The 18,516-nt window shown below is 41.9% G+C and overlaps 1 protein-coding gene across 5 annotated transcripts in view; it reads left to right on the top strand.

Annotated features, from left to right (window-relative positions):
* The window catches only part of Grid1 (glutamate ionotropic receptor delta type subunit 1), a 703,193-nt gene that overhangs the window by 426,637 nt on the left and 258,040 nt on the right, over positions 1-18,516 (top strand). For all 5 annotated transcript variants that reach the window (XM_040747685.1, XM_040747682.1, XM_040747684.1 and 2 more), the window contains one exon: positions 6,157-6,210. In XM_040747685.1, coding sequence (XP_040603619.1) covers positions 6,157-6,210 — 54 coding nt within the window. The remainder of the gene's footprint in view (positions 1-6,156; positions 6,211-18,516) is intronic.

The raw sequence follows: 18,516 nt of genomic DNA, 5'->3' as shown, positions 1-18,516 counted from the left end.
TCTCAAGTGGTAGAGCTAGGTTTTTAAAAAGATGCTAATTGCTGACAAGCTTTCATTATCCCAGGCTGCCAGTGTTGGGAGGGGGGTTCCTAGATAAGTGGCCAACAATTAACGCACACATAAATTATCAGTGGCATTTGTACTTTGCAAAATAAACCCCTAGCAATGGAGCTGGAAAGCTTCCATGTGGAGTTTTTCCCACTCCATCTACTAGTCCTATAGGCCAAGATAAAGGGAAACAGGATCACACCTAACACCACCAATGGAATAGTGTTCTTGAGCTTATGAGAACAAATTAGCCTGGAGGATGAAGGCACTGCTGCATATAATGGTTTTGCTTCCAAATGAGACAAGCAAACAAATAAACACGAAAACAAACAAAAAATTCCTTATTTTGTTTCTACTGTCGTGGGACATGGGCTAGGTTTGCAGGATAATATACTTTCTCAGACAATTGTTTTCGTCTTCTGGGGAGCCATGTGACTGAAGTTCGAGTAATCAGACTCGAGCTAGCATTTAAATCCATTTTTTGCCGAAGACTCTTCTGCAAAAATCTGAGTCGACACAGAACTCTCAGTTTTCCAGTGTGAAATGTGTACCTATTTAAATTGTGGAGCATAAATGATATGAAGTCGGGGCGGGGTTGCATTGAAGTGTCCCTGAGGAGGCTTAGAAGCAGGCCCCCTGTGGTGTTAGATATGCCTCAAACTTGGTTCTCTATAACAGTCTAAGGACACAAGTGTGTCCAGGTTGGAGGTGCATCCTACCTTGTGTTGACCATCCATTTTCTTTGCTTCCATATGAAATTGAACCTCATCACCACATAATCAAGGGACAGCTCTCAGCCCTCTCCAGCCTCAATCTAGGCATGATGCCTGGTACTTGCCATTTCTGCTCTGCCCAGGAACTGCTTTCTGTCCAGGGCTGGAACTTAGCCAGAATTTCTTTCTCTATGGAGGCTGTGGATCAGAGTGGCCAGAATAGAATTCACTTGTCTCATTTCTGTGTGGACCACAGGATGGTGTGTTGAAGTCACGTGTCCTATATCCTGTGCATTATTGTTGTTGCAGTTGGCCATGGGAAAAAATACTGGAGGTTCACATCAGGCTGTTGCTTATGAGCAAGGAGACACCTTCCAATCCACACTTAGCTTTCCCAGGGGTGGGAAGGACAGTTACTTTCTGCTGTTTTAACCAGAGTCTACCTATGACATCATACTTTTACCTCCAAAGGATGACATGTGGGTGTCAATGTGTATATCTACACAGTCTACACAAATATGGGCATGTGTCTGCATACTATGCCTCCTTCCACCATCTGTCTGTGTCAACTTCCACATCTGTTCCTTTTATCTGTTACCGCCATCTGCTGCTGCCTCTCTCTGATCAGAAGGGCAAGAAGAAAATAAACTTCGTCCCTTTGAAGTCCTATCACCTCATCTTTTTTTTCATAAATTTTGTGCTTCCTGGTTTTGACAAGACACACTAGTCAGGCACATGCAAAATTGTCAGTTTGGCAGGAGTTGTGACAATGTAGTAGGTCAAAGCTTTGGGCCACTGTAGCAATCCCTCTGTGTTCACTGGGACCTAGGACCTGCCTAGGTCCATGTGTAACTCCTGTAGTTACATAGGTAACTACTGCTTTTTCTTAAGGATGCTACCAACAGCCATGGTTGTCAGCTCCAGGGAGAAACCTAACCAAATTGCCGCTTGATGGAGGTAAATGAAAAAGCTGTCTCTGAGAATGAGGCTATCACACCTGCACCTCTAAACACCCATCTTCAGGATAGAGGTTCTGCTATCAATTTACCTTGTTGAGCCAGATCTTCTATGTAGATGCTTGGGGTGCCATGTGGCTGGAGAATCCCATGCTGGGCAAGAGAGGAGAGGTACCATGCTGAGCTTCTCTGAGGCCTCTGAGAACATAAGGGAGACATCACCTACCACTTTTCAAGACTGCACACTTTATCTTTTTTTCTCTCAAATCACTATTTGACCCTCTCATGGAAGAGACATGGCATTTAGTGGAGTTGTGTGTTTAAGAGCCTTAAGACAGATGTCAAGTCATGGATGGCAGTTCTTGTCTGTTAAGTGAAGGAAGGAAAGTATGAGAAATTATGCGCTTGGAAGAGGCTCTGGAATGATGATGGAAGAGACCCTGGAATGGCTTCAAGGCAGGAGAATCAGGGGAAAGGAATGAGGAGGACTTTTGCAACGACTGATCGTGTACTGAGCTCCTTTCTAGATTGGTAAAATAAAACGTAAAACCATTTCATTCTAATATCACCTCAGGCTGGAGCTGTTCATTTCAGGTTGGGATCCCAGAAGTAGACTTTGAGAGGAGGGAGTCACATGACAATTATTTATGAAGTATTCCCGGAGGAATTCAAGCAAGAAAGGCAGCATGTATCTGGAGATATGGAAAATGAAGGACGCCAAGTGACATAATGGTGATGTCATTCTGTAGCTGAATTCTGGGAACAGCTGAGACGACACTGAGAAACATCCCCACCAGGGAACAAGACACCTGGGTTCTACATCTGTGACCACCTCAGTTCTTGGGTAGGGTATAAATTCCCAGGTAATCATGAGTGCCAAGTACAGTTTTGGCAGCCTGAGTTTTGGTTGTTGGTGGTTGAGAATTAACACACAGAGAGTTTGGGTAATCAAATATCCCATTGTGATGTGAGGGACTTAAGGCAGAGTAGCCACAGCATGGTTGGTATACGAGTGCTGTGGGTCACAAAAATGTGCGTGGGGGAGGTGGCACAAGGAACATACAGCAAAGGCTTCCCTATCCCACAATGGCTCCATGGTGAAAGAAGGACTTGTTTCTCGCTGCCACAGACATATATGGGAGGAGAAGGGAGAAGCAGAACCAGCAGAGATGGGAGGGACCCTGCCCTCTGGTCTGTGAGCTGTTAGGACTCATCCCACAGAGCTATAGCCCTGCACTAATTGCAAAGGGAGGCAAGTGTGGCCCTGCTCACTCTGCGGCGGCTGCCCCTTTCTTACCACCTATCCCCAGTCTCTGTGTGAGCCGTACCCTCTGGAAAAAGGCTGTATCCAAGTGCTATTTATCTCATGTGGGAAAAAGAAGCTTAACAAATTAGCTGTTGCTTAATTGGTGAGGGAAAGTAGGACAGGGAAGTTGGCCAGCTATCCTGCGGGGTTTTCCTGATCTATTCTCTCTGCCAGTATCTTCCATGCCTGAGTCTGATACCAGGTAGGGAGACTTCTTAGGACAGCTATGTTCCCACACACTCCCTAGGGTCTCTCAGCAACTGTCCATGGTCATTGGCAATGCTGGCACCTCTCATCTGCAAAATGCACCTGTACCTTAAGAGTCAGAGCTGCAGGTTCTATGGGAGAGACCTCAGGGCCAAGGTGCAGGTCGGAGCTCAGCAACCATGAGGATGTTATGCAGGTGGCTGCTCTCAGTGAATTAAACCCTGTAGAGTGAGGCCAGGGCCTGAGGTTTTAAAAACAGTTCCTAGGGGCTTCTTACTTGAAGCCTAACTTGAGAATTATTGCAGTGGATGTCAGTTTTGCATGGAGTTATGATTCTCACCCATGGTCACCCTCCAAGTCACTGCTAACTTTATAAGCCACTGCTGACATTGGCAACATTGGGGTATTTCTGGTGGGCCTCATTACCTGAGGTAGCCTATTTGCCCTACCTGGAAAGGTAGAGACCTTTTCTTCTGCTGTGTGTATCTTCTTCGATTGCTAGAGCCATTCACTATAGACCCACTCTTAAATGCTGCAAAGAGCAACTTAGACTCTTTAACAAGACGGTTCTTCATTTGGTTAGACACTTACACGATCCTGCCCAGTTAGAGTACCTTGTTACTTATGTGGCTGTTGGCTTAAGCTGTCTCACTTCATGACTGGGATCTAGGATGTGGTTTCTTCTATTACTAGGGTGGCTCACTTAGATCGACACCGAAGGCAGAACCAGCGTCCCTGCTCTCAGCCTGTTCATCAGTTTTTAGTCTTTGCTGAGCTGCATTCAAATTTTATCTTAGCATTTGCTATTTTTGTTTTGAGTTCAGCCTCATTGACCTGCTCCTGTTGAGATTCAGTTTAGCATTCCAGCCTTTGGGACCTCATGAGTTCTCTGTCATATGCTAATTTGATATGCAAGTTGCTGATGTAACAAATGAGCATTAAGGGAACGCTGAAGGGTTAGGGATTGAATTCAGTAAGGGCTCAGCAGTGTGTGCCCAGTATCTAGATCATATTCCTGTACTTGTTTCTCATCTTTGTGGTCTTAGATAACTAAAGACGTCTGTGGCAGTCTGCATGTTGAGAAGAGGGGGACTCTAGGCTGGGTGGTGAAGACTCTACCCCAGGGTACTCTCTCAATTCACCTCTCATAGTTCAGGGTCCTCAGGGGACACTGGCTCTTGGGACTTATATGCCTCTTTTAAGACAACCTGGCTCTCCAGGCTTGCAGAACAGGATGGGAAGTATCTCTGGGTACAGATGATGGTGTCTAGATGCCTTTGTCCCCTCTGAGGTTCACTTCCTTACAAGGGCATAAGCCGGTACCCAGAGCCTCCTTCCTGAGGTGGGCAGGGGCATGCTTATCTCGGGAAATATGATGTTAATGGGGTAAGGCTCACGTGACAAACAGGATAGATGTAAGCAAATGGAGCAATGAGGGTGAGTCTCTAGAGAACTAATGTGACCATCTTATCTATGCTTCTTATGAAATGCTTGGGACATTTGTGGACCTCATTCTCCGAAGTTTTCTTTCTGGCTCCACGGGTTACATAATTTTGCAGACAGGAGAGGGACAAGTAGTATCTGGAAGGGGCCACTTCAGACAACTTCCGGTGGATGAATCTGGAGGAATAAATGGGGCGCTTTTTAAAAACACATTAGCACATTTGTTTAAAATGAGAAAGTATTATTGAGTGAGTTTAATTAAGCACCTTAATTTGTCTATATTTTTAAAATCAAAAGGGTAATAAAAATTGCATTACCAAAATGTAAAAGAAAAATGCAAAATGAAAAGGAGTAAATCTGAAAGCTCTTTTCCAGGTTCATAGATGGCTTGGCACAGTGCCTGGTGCTTGGCAAGCTCTTGGCACATGTTCACCATGAACATTCTTCCAGGACATGCTTGCAAATCACCAGTCCCTTCCAGTTCTTTCATTCTGTTGGCTTCCAGATTCAAGGAGAGAGAAAGCCCCCATAAACACATTCAAGAGAGCCAGGCATGGGGGTTCGTGTCTACAATCCTAGGCCTTGGGAGTTGGAACCAGGAGTATCAGGGGTTGGAGGCTAGTCTTGGGTACACAGTGGGCTTTAGACTAGCCTTTGCTACATAAGACCCTTTCTTAAATAAAAGCAAAAGCAAACAAGCCCATGGCCAAACAAGCTCGAAGCATGAAAACAAAACAAGGAACTGGATTTTTTTCTGCTTCTTCTGCCTCTCACTTATTCATATGCCAGGCTGTATGGATTGAATGCCTATGATATGCTGGTGTCAGAGCAAAGTTCTGGGACATGGATGTGGTCCCAGAGATGTAGATCTTAATCTTGTGGAGTCCCCACTCAGCCTTGCAGAGAAAATGATAATAGGAAGCAGTAAAGTGGTAGCAATGGCAAGCAGGGCTGAGAGAATAATGGGAATGGGTCCGTCCCCAATAACTGGAGAGAACCCAACTCTGTGGAGCCTTAAACTAATGCAAAGCAATATCGCAGTTTAGCTGGTGTCTTCTGTTTTCCTGGTGTCACTGAGCTGGACAAACTGCCACAAATCCGACGTCATTTTCCTAGTTCTGTAGTTTTGTGTAATGATGGATACTGTTCTTAAGTGTAACTTTGGAAAGGAATTTGCATGCGTTCTTGGGGAAGGGAGGCTTTGACTGTACCTATGGTCTGTGATGCCTGTAGGTGTCAGACCTCTAATACTGCTACTGGCCAGTGCAGGAGAGCATGGGACAGGGTGAAATCAGACATCTGTGTTCAGACGGTGTCTCTTGTGGCCAAGGCAGACAGAGTGAGCCCCAAGGGGGTGGCATGTTTTGTGAGGAAAGATTCTGTGAGGGAATGTTTATGATGAAACCTCATCCCAGCCATCATCTTGTGTGCCTGCCAGCTTCTGCCTTGCTTTTGTTCATGCACATTCTTTTTCTCTCTGCAGGCTGTGGAGACCAACCTGGCTTCCAAGGACAGCCACTGGGTCTTCGTGAATGAGGTAAGAGCCCCAGGATGGCGATGGGTGTGGTATGCCCTGCCCCACTGCCCCATTGCCCTGCTGTCCCTCTGCCCTGTATGAAAACTCAGAACAATCCTTTCAAGTCTAATACTGACTTGGGGCCTGGAATGGATCCTGGAGTTCCATTTTGGCAAGGCAAGAGATCAGAGAGTCGGCCTTGACCTCCCAAGAGGCTGACCTGGAACAGGTGGGGTCCAGCAGAAGAATCCAGTCCAAGAGGATATCAAATGTCAGAGAAGAGGTTTCAGAATTATTTAAAGGGGATGGGGCCAGGCTGATAGTCTGTTAGGAGCCAGGGCCTGGGAGATGAGGTCAGGTTATAAAATAAATACAGATGGCAGGATAAAGGGATAAGGAGAGGACAGAGGCCCTATCTCATGCAGAATACGGCAAGCATGTGAGAGTGTTATGTGAATGTCTGAGTGTAAGCAGGGGTGTTTATGTTTCTAAGTGTGTGCGTGTGTGAAAACGCAACCGTTTGCATTTATCGATGTCCATATGCATAAGGAGCATCATACATGTGAGTGTGTGGTGTGGTATAACTGAGTATGTGTGTGAATTGAGTACATATGAGTTTTAATGTATATCTATATTCATGTGAGTGTGTATGTATAAATATCTGTATGTACAAGTGTGTACTGTAAGAGTATGTATAGGTTTGTGTGTGTAGATATGTATATGTGTGAATGTATAGTATCAGTATATATGTGTGAACTGTTTGTGCATATGAGTATATTGAGTATGTATGTGTGTGAACTGTGTGTCTCTGTGTATATATGTGAGTTGTACATGTATAAGAGTGTTTATGTATGTATGAATTTAGACTGCACATCTATATAGTTGGGAGAATGTATGTATATGAATAACACCCATGCACATGAATTTACAGATGTATGTATGGATGTGTACAGATGTATGTGAGAATATATGTGTGTGGATATGCCATTTGTACTCCCATGTGAGTGTGCACCTGTGTGTGTTTGTGTGTAGTCACTGGTTGTGTACATAGTGCACTCATCCCAAAAGGGTTTGTAGGAAGTGCCTTTTGGTCTGGCCACCCCACTCGTTTGGCCTCAGGGTGATTGGGAGCATGAGGCATCATTAGGGCTTTACCTGTCCACTCTTTAGAAATTGTATCCTGCTGACCTATGCTGAAGCTACCGCACAGGGTGATCCCTCAGCTTTTCTGAGGAACCCTCTCTGCCCACATGCTCTTTCAGGAAGCAGAGCCAGGGCAACTGATGTGACCGCCACATGCTGTTCAGTGAGAGAAGACCTGTAAATGTTTCTTGCTTTTGCTTTCAGTGGGGGAGTACAGCCTTCAGCTGCTCCTAAATTAGCTGATCAATTTCTAATGGCTTCATTCTGGAAGATCCAAGGTTTATTATGTGGGTAATTTCTTCTTTTATGATGTGTATTTCTTCATTAGCTCAGTGCTAATATGGCTGAGATCCATTTTGGGTGGCTGCTGTTAAAAATGGCTCAGGTAACATCACACACTAGCTGCTCGCCAGGCCTATTGCTGATGGCGTTCCTCTGCGAGTTCACATCTTATGAGTTCTCCATCTACACGGACCAGCTGGAGACACAAGGTGTGCTGCCCATTTCCCTTGGGCAGTTCCATCACTGTGCCGGTAAAATTAGGAGAGGGGATGTGACCACCCCCACCCTGCTCTTCAGAACCTGCTTGAGGCTCCATTGATCCTCAGCAAGTTTTGATTCTCCGAGCTTTGCTGCTTCTCTGCAGGCTCTTCAAAGCCCGCTGTCCTTTGTTCCCCTGGAAGCAAGCATTCCACGTCTGTCCCTGAAGTCAAATGTCTGGCGCTGGTTTTCCTTTTTGGATGACTCCTCCACAGTGAATAGCCAGTGCTTTCACTCTGTGGCCAGGCTTCAGAAACCTACTATTTTACATTTTAAAGATTTCCACTTCCCTCTTCTGCATCCCCACCCATCCCCAAGGTGCCCTGTCTTCTCTAGCCTGACTCCCTCTACAGGGCTGGTCTTAACTTCAGACACCACAGTATGAGGTAGTTTGGGGTACTCCCTACTCCCAGGCACCCAGGTATTTTGGAGGCAGCTTGAACCCAGATCATAGAGTCACTGGGAGACAGGTATATAAAGGGCCACCTGGCTGGGCGTTGGTGGCACATACCTTTAATCCCAGCACTCAGGAGGCAGAGGCAGGTGGATCTCTGTAAGTTTGAGGCCAGGCTGGTCTACAAAGTGAGTTCCAGGACAGCCTCCAAGACAATACAGAGCAACCCTGTCTCAAAAAGAAAGAAAGAAAGAAAGAAAGAAAGAAAGAAAGAAAGAAAGAAAGAAAGAAAGAAAGAAAGAAAGGGCCACCTGGGCTGGCCAGAAAGAGCAGATTGATCTGAGAGTTCTGAAGCAGACATGGCTTTCTTCAGAAGCGAGGGGATTTGGGAATGCCCTGCTCCCTTCTGTCTTGCTTCCTTCTCCAGGAAGGCTTTTCCTATTGAGAGGCACAGGACAGCAGCCAGCATTTCCTGGTCATTCGGACATGGCAGGTGCTTGTCAATCACTTGGACATGGCAGGTGCTTGTCAGTCACTTTCCAGTCGTTAATCTCTTTACTGCTCACCAACAGCCCCACTAGGCAGTTATTGTCACCCCTGTTTTACAGACAAGAAAACAGAAGTTGCAGGAGTTGAATTGATTCCTCAAGGTCAGGCAGAGATTGTGTGTTGCTTGTGAGATTTATTTTTTATCCACACACACACACATACACAGGCAAAAGTGTGTGCGCGCATGTGTGTGTGTGTGTGTGCGCGCTTGTAGGTCATGTGTGTGCGAGTACACAGACATATTTGTGAATGTACATGTGAAGGCCAGAGGCCAATAGCAGGTTTTGTTCATTAGTGAGTATTGTTGTACATTACAAACCTGTTTGTTTGTTTGTTTGTTTTTGTTTTTGAGAAGACAAAATTGGCTTCTGAATTCAAGGACATCTCTGGGTAATTGAGTGACTCTCTGAGTTCTACTCTGGGGCACTGGCAAGCAGATGTAGTTTTGGCATTAAATGTATTTTTATTGATTGATTAAGTTATAAGAACACATGAAAATGAGACGAACTATTAGACAGAGTGGCTAGTATACTGTGAGTCCCTTGAGGACAAGGCCAGGTCTAACTTAACGACAAATCTTCAATGTCCTATGTAGAAAATAGATTGCCGAAAGGTTGGATTGAAGGTGGATCAATCTATGTAATGAAGAGCAAATTGCATTGATGAGCTCTTCACAGTCTGTATCAGAGAAAGACAGCAACAATTAAGGGGCTGAGTCTCAGAGATGGAGATGCCAGTTCAAGCCAGTTGAGACTGGTTGTGTTGGGGGACATCTAGAACCTCTGCATCAGGCTGCACTGAGAGCCTTCTCTCTATTTGGCTTTGTCAGATCCCAAGTGGGAAGTTTTCATGGTTTTTCAAAATATACATGGTTTCCTTAGTGCTGACTAGACTATGGACAAAGAGGATAGTGCCTTCCTATGAAGTTTCATCCAAGCAAGAGACATGAACTTTGTGGTCTGTTCTATTGGGAACTTTCTGCAGGACCTTCTTCTGTGGATTGTGCGCTGTGATTCTTAGGCTTCCAAAGGACTCCTTGTGATGGGAAAGGAAATTGCTCAATCTGATGCTTGACAGCAGACTTCTTTGGATACATCCTTTGAGACATACAACCTTTACAGAGTTGGATGGAAATGGTTTACAATGTTTAATAAACAATGTAGATGTAGATGATGAGTGGTCAGGGTCTAGGAAAAGGTAAGTTTCCATAGTTAGCAGACCATAAACATTACTGTCCCACTGTAGTATACACCAATGACCTACGTGGCCTTATCCATTTAAACCTTGTTCTTTTTTTATTTAAAAAAATACTTTTCATCTTGTGTATCAATCCCAGTTCTCCCTCCTTTCCCTTCTCCCGCCCTCCCACCCCCCCACTTCCCATGCCTTATGTACTCCTTAGAGTCAGCAAAGTTGTCCTTTGTCTTACAGAAGCTTCTCAGTTTCAGGAGGTGTCATTTATTGATTGTTGCTCTCAGTGTCTGTGCTAATGATGCTGTATTTATAAAGTAGTCTCCTGTGCCCATGCGTTCAAGGCTACTTTCCACTCTCTCTTCTGTAAGTTTCAGTGTAACTGGATTTATGTTGAGGTCTTTGAACCTGTTTTGTGCATGCAGGTTGATATGGATCTATTTGCATTCTTCTACATGTTATGGCAGTACCATTTGTTGAAGATGCTTTCTTTTTTCCTCTGTACAATTTTGACTTCTTTGTCAAAAATCAGGTGTTCATAAGTATGTGGATTAGTACCAGGGCCTTCAATTTGATTCCATTGATCCACATGTCTGTTTTTTTTTTATGATAATACCAAGTTGTTTTCATTACTATAGCTCTATATTAGAGCTTAAAGTCAGGGATGATGTTGCCTCCAGAACTTCCTTTATTGTACAGGGTTGTTTTGGCTATCCTGGGTCTTTTGTTTTTCCATATGAAGTTGAGTATTGTTCTTTTGATGTCTGTGAAGAATTGTGCTCGGATTTTGATGGGGATTCCATTGAATCTGTAGATTGCTTTTGGTAGGATTGCGATTTTTACTATATTGAGCCTATCTATCCAAGAGCATGGGAGATCTTAATAATCAACCTGGTTCTTAAGCTCTAGACCCAGAGACCAGCTGTTTCCCTGATTTCCCCCCATCCCCCTGCCTACATGCACACAACACAGAAAATTATTTCCCTTCTGAAGACGAGTGTGACTGTCTAAGAACTCCATGTCCTCCTCCAAACCTGTTTCTTGCTAGTGTTTCAGACATCATGCCATGGTCTGGCTGACCACAGCAGTAGGGAGTAGCTCACATTACATTGTCTGTTCAGTCTGCTGCAGGATGACCCTACCCTTCCTTTCAACTGCTTTTTACTTCTCTTGTGTCATGGCTCGTGCCTACAGGTGAATAGTGACTTCTGCTATTTCCCCTAACCCAGGACTTTTCCGTCTGCTGTGCCCTCCCCAAATCTCATGCCATCTTGAATTCCACAGAGAGCTTTGTGTTGTTGGCAGTTGATGCTTTTGCCCTGCTCCCTATCACCCTGCAAGTGAGGGCCCAAATCTCATTCCTATCTCTTTCCTGAAAGAGTCTAGCGCGAAGGGCTCACCTGAGGAGACATTTCTGGTTAAGCCTCTTGCTTACTCGACTTGACTCTCTTGTCTGGTTGCCTAGATGTGGAGGAATTGATAAGAGGTGTTGATAAAACCCCAATCTTTCATGGCTACAGGAAGCCTTGATGATTTTCTCCATGAGCTACAGCTGTCAGCTCCTCCTGGTGCATTGTACCCACTTTTTTCTTAGCCTGTATTATGATCATAGGGAAAGCATGTTTCCTCAGAGGACCATCAAAGCCCTTTGCCTTGAACTAGGTCTCTGCCAGTTAGGGAAAACACTGGTTAAACTTCCTGCAGAAAGTACAATTCATATGCTGGGAAAGATGTGTTGTTAACTCACAGGAGCTTTGTGGCAATGGATTCTGTGACCAGAGGATGAATAACTTAAGAGTTAAATGGTATGGCCAGGTACTTGGGAGGCACAGAAAAGTGGATCTCTATTAGTTTGTGGCCAGCTTGGTCTACATAGTGAGATACAGGCAAGCCAAGGTTTCATAATGAGAGCCTGTCTCAAAGCAGACATATAAACAGAGTTCAACTGTTCGACATAGGTATCACCCATTCATGCTTGCTGGGGCCAATGCAAATCATACCTTTCCATGTACAATACAGGGAACATTGTCTGCCCCATGCACTTGATCTCACCAAACATCTTACATGCTTTTGATCTCATGGGTTGTGCAGTGACAGTCTCTAAAGGAAGTCCTGTCTTCAAGTAACCCTTAAGAGGACTCTATATGCCAGCAGATGTCATATTGGCATGTGGTCCTTCCCAGTGCTCTCTCCCTAGAATATTGTCCATACTTTTTCCCCAGACCCTACCCCATTTAATTACTTTCACTGGTTGCTGACCAACATGAGGATCTGTGGAGCAATGGAGAAAAACTCTGCCAATAGTCCAGAAAGCATCACTCTAAACTTTCGTGACTGCTCTACCCAGAATCTATTGGAGGGAAAGCACATTATTGTGAAATTAGATTATACTTGGTTACTGTGGGCAATGATGCCAAGAATCAGTGAAGAAAGCAACAAAGAATGCATTAAAGCAGACTGTAAGATTTCTGTCTGTCTGGGATGTACAGACAAGGGGGCTATACTGTTTTTCTTTCTTTCATTTGAAAGATTTTAATTCTGTTTGAATATTAAGTCTCTGTACATTTTCTGCCTCTAATTTTAATTTCACACCTCTCAAAACCCATTTGTTTGTTGTAATCTCACTTGTTTAGCTCCTTAGCCTCACTGAGGAGTCTGAGAACATGGATCTCATCTTGACCTTCTCTGTAGTCCTGGCTCAGAGTCCTGGAGTGAAGAATAGGTATTGCCATTTATCAGACATTAGCTAGAACCAAGAACTGTTTTTATTTTATTTATTTATTTTGTATGTGAATGTGTGTGTTTGTGTATGGGTGAGTGTCTCTCTGTGTGTATGTGTCTCTGTGTGTGTGTGTATGTGTGAGTGTCTATATGTGTGAGTGTGTGTGTATATGTCAAAGTGTGCATTTAGAGGTTAGAGAACCATTTATAGGACTCAGTTCTTCCCACACAGGTATAGGGGATGCAACTTACCTCATTGGGGTTGATGTCAGGGGCTTTTATTCACTAAGTCATATCACTGGTCCAACACTGGTTTTGATAATTACTTTCACTCTTTATTAAAAACTAACAGTGTTTGAGGTTTGGCATACCACGAATGAACACTTAAGTTTGACATGTGCATACATTCACGAGTCTTAATTACAATGAAGAAAAACATACCCACAGCACACAATGTGTCCTGGCATCCTTCTGCATTCTATCCTCCTGTCTCTGATCTTTGTAACACTCCTTAGGCAGATCGGTTATTTTTTACTTGACACAGTCTAGAGTTATGTGGAAAGAGGGATCCACAGCTGAAAAGTTGCCTCCATCAGATTAGCTTCTGGCCATGTTTATGAGAGATTTTCTTGGTTGATCATTATTATGGGAGAGCCCAGCACATGCGGGCAAGGGCATTCCTAGTCAGGTGGGCCCTGGTTGTCTAAGAAGACAGCTGTCCACGAGTAAGTGAGGAAGCCAGAAAGTAAGTTACCAAGCAGCATCCCTCCACAGACTCTTCCCCATGCCTTTACCTTTAGGTTCCTGCCTTGAATTCTTGTCTGACTTCCCTCAGCGATAGACTGACCTGGGAGTGGAAGATGAGAAAAATCCTTTCTTCTGCAAGTTGCTTTTGGTGTGGGTTTGTTACAGCAGCAGATAAGTAACTAGGATAGTCACTGTTGATAATTTTTATCTTCTAGAGATTTGTAGAAACAGAACACTTCAGTATAGATTCTTTTGATATGGTTTTATTCAAATGTAGGTATTTAAAATGGAAGTAATTTTTCCTTTTTATTGATGAAGAATATTCAACTGTATGAGCAAATCACACCCGTAGATGGGTGTTTCAAGTTTATATTTTTGACCAGTACATAATGGTATTAGAAATTGTCTTAGTCACTGTTCTATCACTATGAAGAGACACATGATCAATGCAACTATTATAAGAGAAAACATTTAATTGGCAGCTTGATCATGGTTTCAGTGGTTTAGTCTGCTACCATCGTGGACAGAAGCATGACTGTATACAGACAGATACTGCAGCAGTAGCTTACAGTTACATCCTCGTCACTATGTGGAGAGAGAGAGTTTAGTCCTGGTGTGGGAGTTTGGAGCACACTTCCTCCAACAAAGCCACACCTCCTAATTCTTTCAAATAGTGCCACTCCCTGTCATTCTTATTCAAACCACCACAGGGATATACATAAGAGGCCTTTGGTGGAGGTATGCTTTTATTTTATAGGGGGACATATGCTTAAATTTTAGTCATTATAGTAGGTGTCTGATGGTTCTCACTGGAATTTTAGTTTTCATTTCCCTGATGACTGATGATATTAAGTGTCTTCTGGCCTCTCCATGCTGCCTGCTTTACCTCACTTTCTCCCTTCGTGCTTCTCTGCCTCCTCTCCTTCCTCCTTTGATGAGGGTGGAGCCCAGGGCTTTGCACATGCTAGACATGCATTCTAGCGATGAGCTAGCTCTCCAAACATGTATCTATACATCTGCTTCAGCAAATTGTTTGCTTAAATATTTTACCTGTCTGTTGAATTATATCTTCTTGATTGAGTTTTGAAAGGTATTTATATTTTCAATGCCAAATTCTTTACTGGATAAATAATTTGTAAATATTTTCTGCCAGGCCATGCTTGTTTTTTCGTTATAACACTGTACTTATGAATGGTAGACCTGTTTGTGGTGATGAAGTGTAACTTGTCAATTAATTCTTTGGTGAATTGTGCTTTTAGTGTAGCAACTGGAAAATTTCTTAACATCCTATTCTGTTAAGTCCTGTTTTGTCTATCTTCATACCAATTGCACATTCTTTGGCTTATACTTGTTTTATGGTAAGATTTTAAATCACAGTTTGTCAGACTTCTAACTTCTTTTTCAAAGTTGTTTTGTCTACATTAGGCCATTAGAATTATTTTTGTATGAAGTTTAGAATTAGTTTATCACTAATACAAAAATGATGCCTGGGGTTTTATTTGGGGTTACATTTAGCCTATAAGAGAATAGCAAAGAATTGACATCTTAAATATTTAGTATTAAGTGTTTGATCTTCTTATCCAGAATGTATTTTTCTTCATTTATTTAAGCTATTTTAAATTTTTTTCTCAGCCATAGTTTAATGTTTTTAGTGTTTGGACCGTTAATACCTTTTGTCAATATTTTGTATTGTCAATCATCACCACTGTAATTGGTACTTTTAAAAACATCAGTGTCTACTTGTTTGTTGATAATATGTAGAAATACAGTTGAGTGTTATGTACTGATATTGTGTCTTGGAACCCTAACCTTGATACATTTAATAATTATAACTCCTTTACAAGCATGTTGTAACATTTTTGTCATTGACTGCCATGTCCTTTGGAAATGCAAATACTTTAATTTTTCCTCTGTGTTTGGATATTGTGTCTCTTTGTATTTCCTGATTGTGTTGATTATTATTACCTCAAGTACAAAGACTAGAATGGTGGTAGGATAAGACATCTTATTCTGGGTCTTGACACTGAGAAGAAAATGTAGTGCTTTACCCTTAAGTATCCTGGTAGATAGACAATGTTCATCAGACTGAGGAGGCCATTTTCTGTTCCTAGCTGCAGAGTTTTTGTCAGGAATCTGCTGGATTTTGCATACTGCTCCTTCTGAATGAACTGAGATGATTATTGAGTTTTTTCTTTTAGTTTGTTAATATACCAAAGCGCATAAATTGATTTTCTAATTTAAATAACCCCCAAGATGAAACTTACTAGTTATATAATTATCTTTTATATTATATTTCACATTTAATTTGGGAAAATTTTGATTAGAAGATTTCTCCAGTGTTCATGGGGATTTTGGTTGGTTCTTCTTCCTTCTAATGTATTTCTCTGGTTTTGATATTAGAGATATTGGGATAATGATGGCTTCAGAATGCGAGGTCAGAAGTGTTCAATTCTAGATAAGTTTATGTAGACTTGTTTTTCTGTGACTGCTAGGGTTGCTTATGAGACCATCTGGCTTAGATTTCACTTTGTAGGAATGTTTTAACTACACATTAAACTTTTTGGGAGTCTTAGATCTATTTTTTTTCCTTGGGTGAGTTGTGGTAATTTGGGTAAACTCTAGGGATTCTCCAGATTTCATCTCGGTTGTCAAACTTAGACATAGAAAGTTGAGAATGTTTCTTGATTATTTTTTCATGTTGATTGAATTTGTAGATGTAAGAGCTCTCTTATTTTTCATATTCATTACGTGGACCCCTTTCTAGATCTTTTTGTTTACTGGTGTTGATTTCAAACACCAGTTTTAAAAATTTAATTGATTGATTGTCTGAATAGCTTTTTTTCTGTGTCCTTTATAATTTCTCTGTGTTTATCAAGGATTTATTGTTTTCCCTCCCTACCTCCCATCCTCCGTTCCTCCCTCAGTTCCTTTTGCTTTCTTCTGCTTTAGTCTTTATTGCTTCAGTTTCCTGCTTACTTTGACCATCCTTTATTTTTTTTCTTCCAGCTCCACAGAAGATGAGGTTGCTGAGGCTTTTCTTAAGTGTCATGTTTTCCTTTCAGTGGCTTGTAGTCATCAAACACATTTTGATGTATAATATTTCATTATTCACCTCAAAATACCTTTCATATTACTTTTTGGTTTCTTCTTTCAGCCATGGATTATTTAGGAGTGTGTTATTTTGTTTGAAATATTTGGGGATTTTTCAGTGATCCATTTCTAATTTAATTCTGGCATGGTCAGGGAACATAGTACATAGTTCCTAGTACTTGGATCCTCTTAAATTTAGTGAGGCTGATTTTTGTAGAGCAGTGTATTGTCTTTTTATTTTTTTGGTTCATGATTCATGAACCAAAAGAATACATACTCTGTTGTTGAACTGAACAGTCTATACATTTGAATAAAGTCAATTTGGTTGATAGTTTTATTTGCGCCTTTAATATCTTTGATGATATCTTTGGGTATTTGTTCTACAAATTATTGAGAGGCTTATTAAAAAATTAAGTGATAATTGTGTTTTATTTCATTTTGCAGTTTTATCAGTTGTTGTGTAATATATTTTGAAGCTTTCCTACTAGGGCATAAACATTTAGATTTTCTTGATTAATTGACCCTAAATCATTATTAAATGACTTCCTTTATCCTAGGTAATTTTCTTTCCTCTGAATTATACTTTGCCTGTTATTAGTACAGCCATTCAATAAAACTTGAAAATGAAAGTACTCCTTGATCTATGGATTTCCAAATGGATGTTGTATCATCAGGCAGGGAAACATTAATCTCACTGCCTATCTGCAGTAGAACACATGGGTGACCAGGTACATGTCAATGACAGCAGTATTTTGACAGGACATTTTTCCCTCGAAGTAGCTCTGAATTATCTAAATACTCAGTAAAACAAACCAGCAGACTATCCACCATATATTCAAGGTAAATGAAATCAATATACCCCAAAGATATAACAACTCCAAGTAGTATATGCCATACTACTTAAAATGGCAATGACATGGAATTAACATAGGTGCATATTATTTAATAATATCATCTAATAAGAAATATTGGATTTCTGAGGCCTAGGAGATGGCTTGGCACATAAAAGCTTGCTTCTGAGACAACAACTTGACTTTAATCTCCAGAATCTACATGGTAGAAGAAAAGAGCTGATTTCTTTAAGTTCTTTGATCCCCACATGTTTGCCAGGGCCTGTGCATGTCCCCTCCACACAGATACTCTTAGAAACAAATAAAGGTATTAACTAAAAAGAATAGGTTCCTGTCATTGGTAGATAAATGGACACATCTGGGAGACATTATATCAAGTGACATGCAATGCTACATCTATCTGAAGTAAAATGGTAATTACTAAAGCTAGGAAGTATCAGGTGTGGGGAAAAAGGAAAACCAATTGATACCAACTGCTAACTGACAGAAGGAAGTTCTGCCCTTTTGCAGGCAGAGGGGATGTTCTCAACCACCTATTACAGTTTTATGATAATGTACAAGAGAGGAGTTTAAAAACTTCGATGGAAATATTGTTTATGCATGTTGTTCTATGTGTCTACACACCATATTTACAATGATTATATTCTAATCAAAAACTACAATCAAGCTACAACAGAACAGAAACTTATTCTAAACAGATGTGTTATTTTTCAAGGTTTGTTGTTCCATTTACAGCGTGTAGGCAGAGTAGATGTAGTATAATTCTTATGGATGCTATGGTTTTTTTAAAAAATGATACGTGAGGATCAACCTTCACTTCAAGTTACCAAGTGCGTTAGTCCCTACGAGTCTAGCAACATGTCCTGCCATTCTTTGAAGCCAACCCTCCTCTTGAGCGATGATGCTTGGATGGGATCTCTGTCCAATACAAGGCTGCTTTGTCTATACTGAGAGTCTGTTGCTTAGTGTAGCCACCTTCATCAGTTGTCTGCATTTCACAATTGACTTGCTGTAGCTTCTACAGCAGCGCCTGCATGTGGGTGTTATGGACACGGCGTCTGTCCTTAAACCCCACAAGCCCATCTCTGCTTCCAGCCCGGG

The sequence above is a fragment of the Mesocricetus auratus genome, unplaced genomic scaffold (genome assembly GCF_017639785.1).
Source record: "Mesocricetus auratus isolate SY011 unplaced genomic scaffold, BCM_Maur_2.0 Super-Scaffold_100006, whole genome shotgun sequence".
Lineage (NCBI taxonomy): Eukaryota > Metazoa > Chordata > Mammalia > Rodentia > Cricetidae > Mesocricetus > Mesocricetus auratus.
The sequence above is the reverse complement of the archived record's forward strand: the minus strand, read 5'-3'. Positions and strand labels throughout refer to the sequence as shown.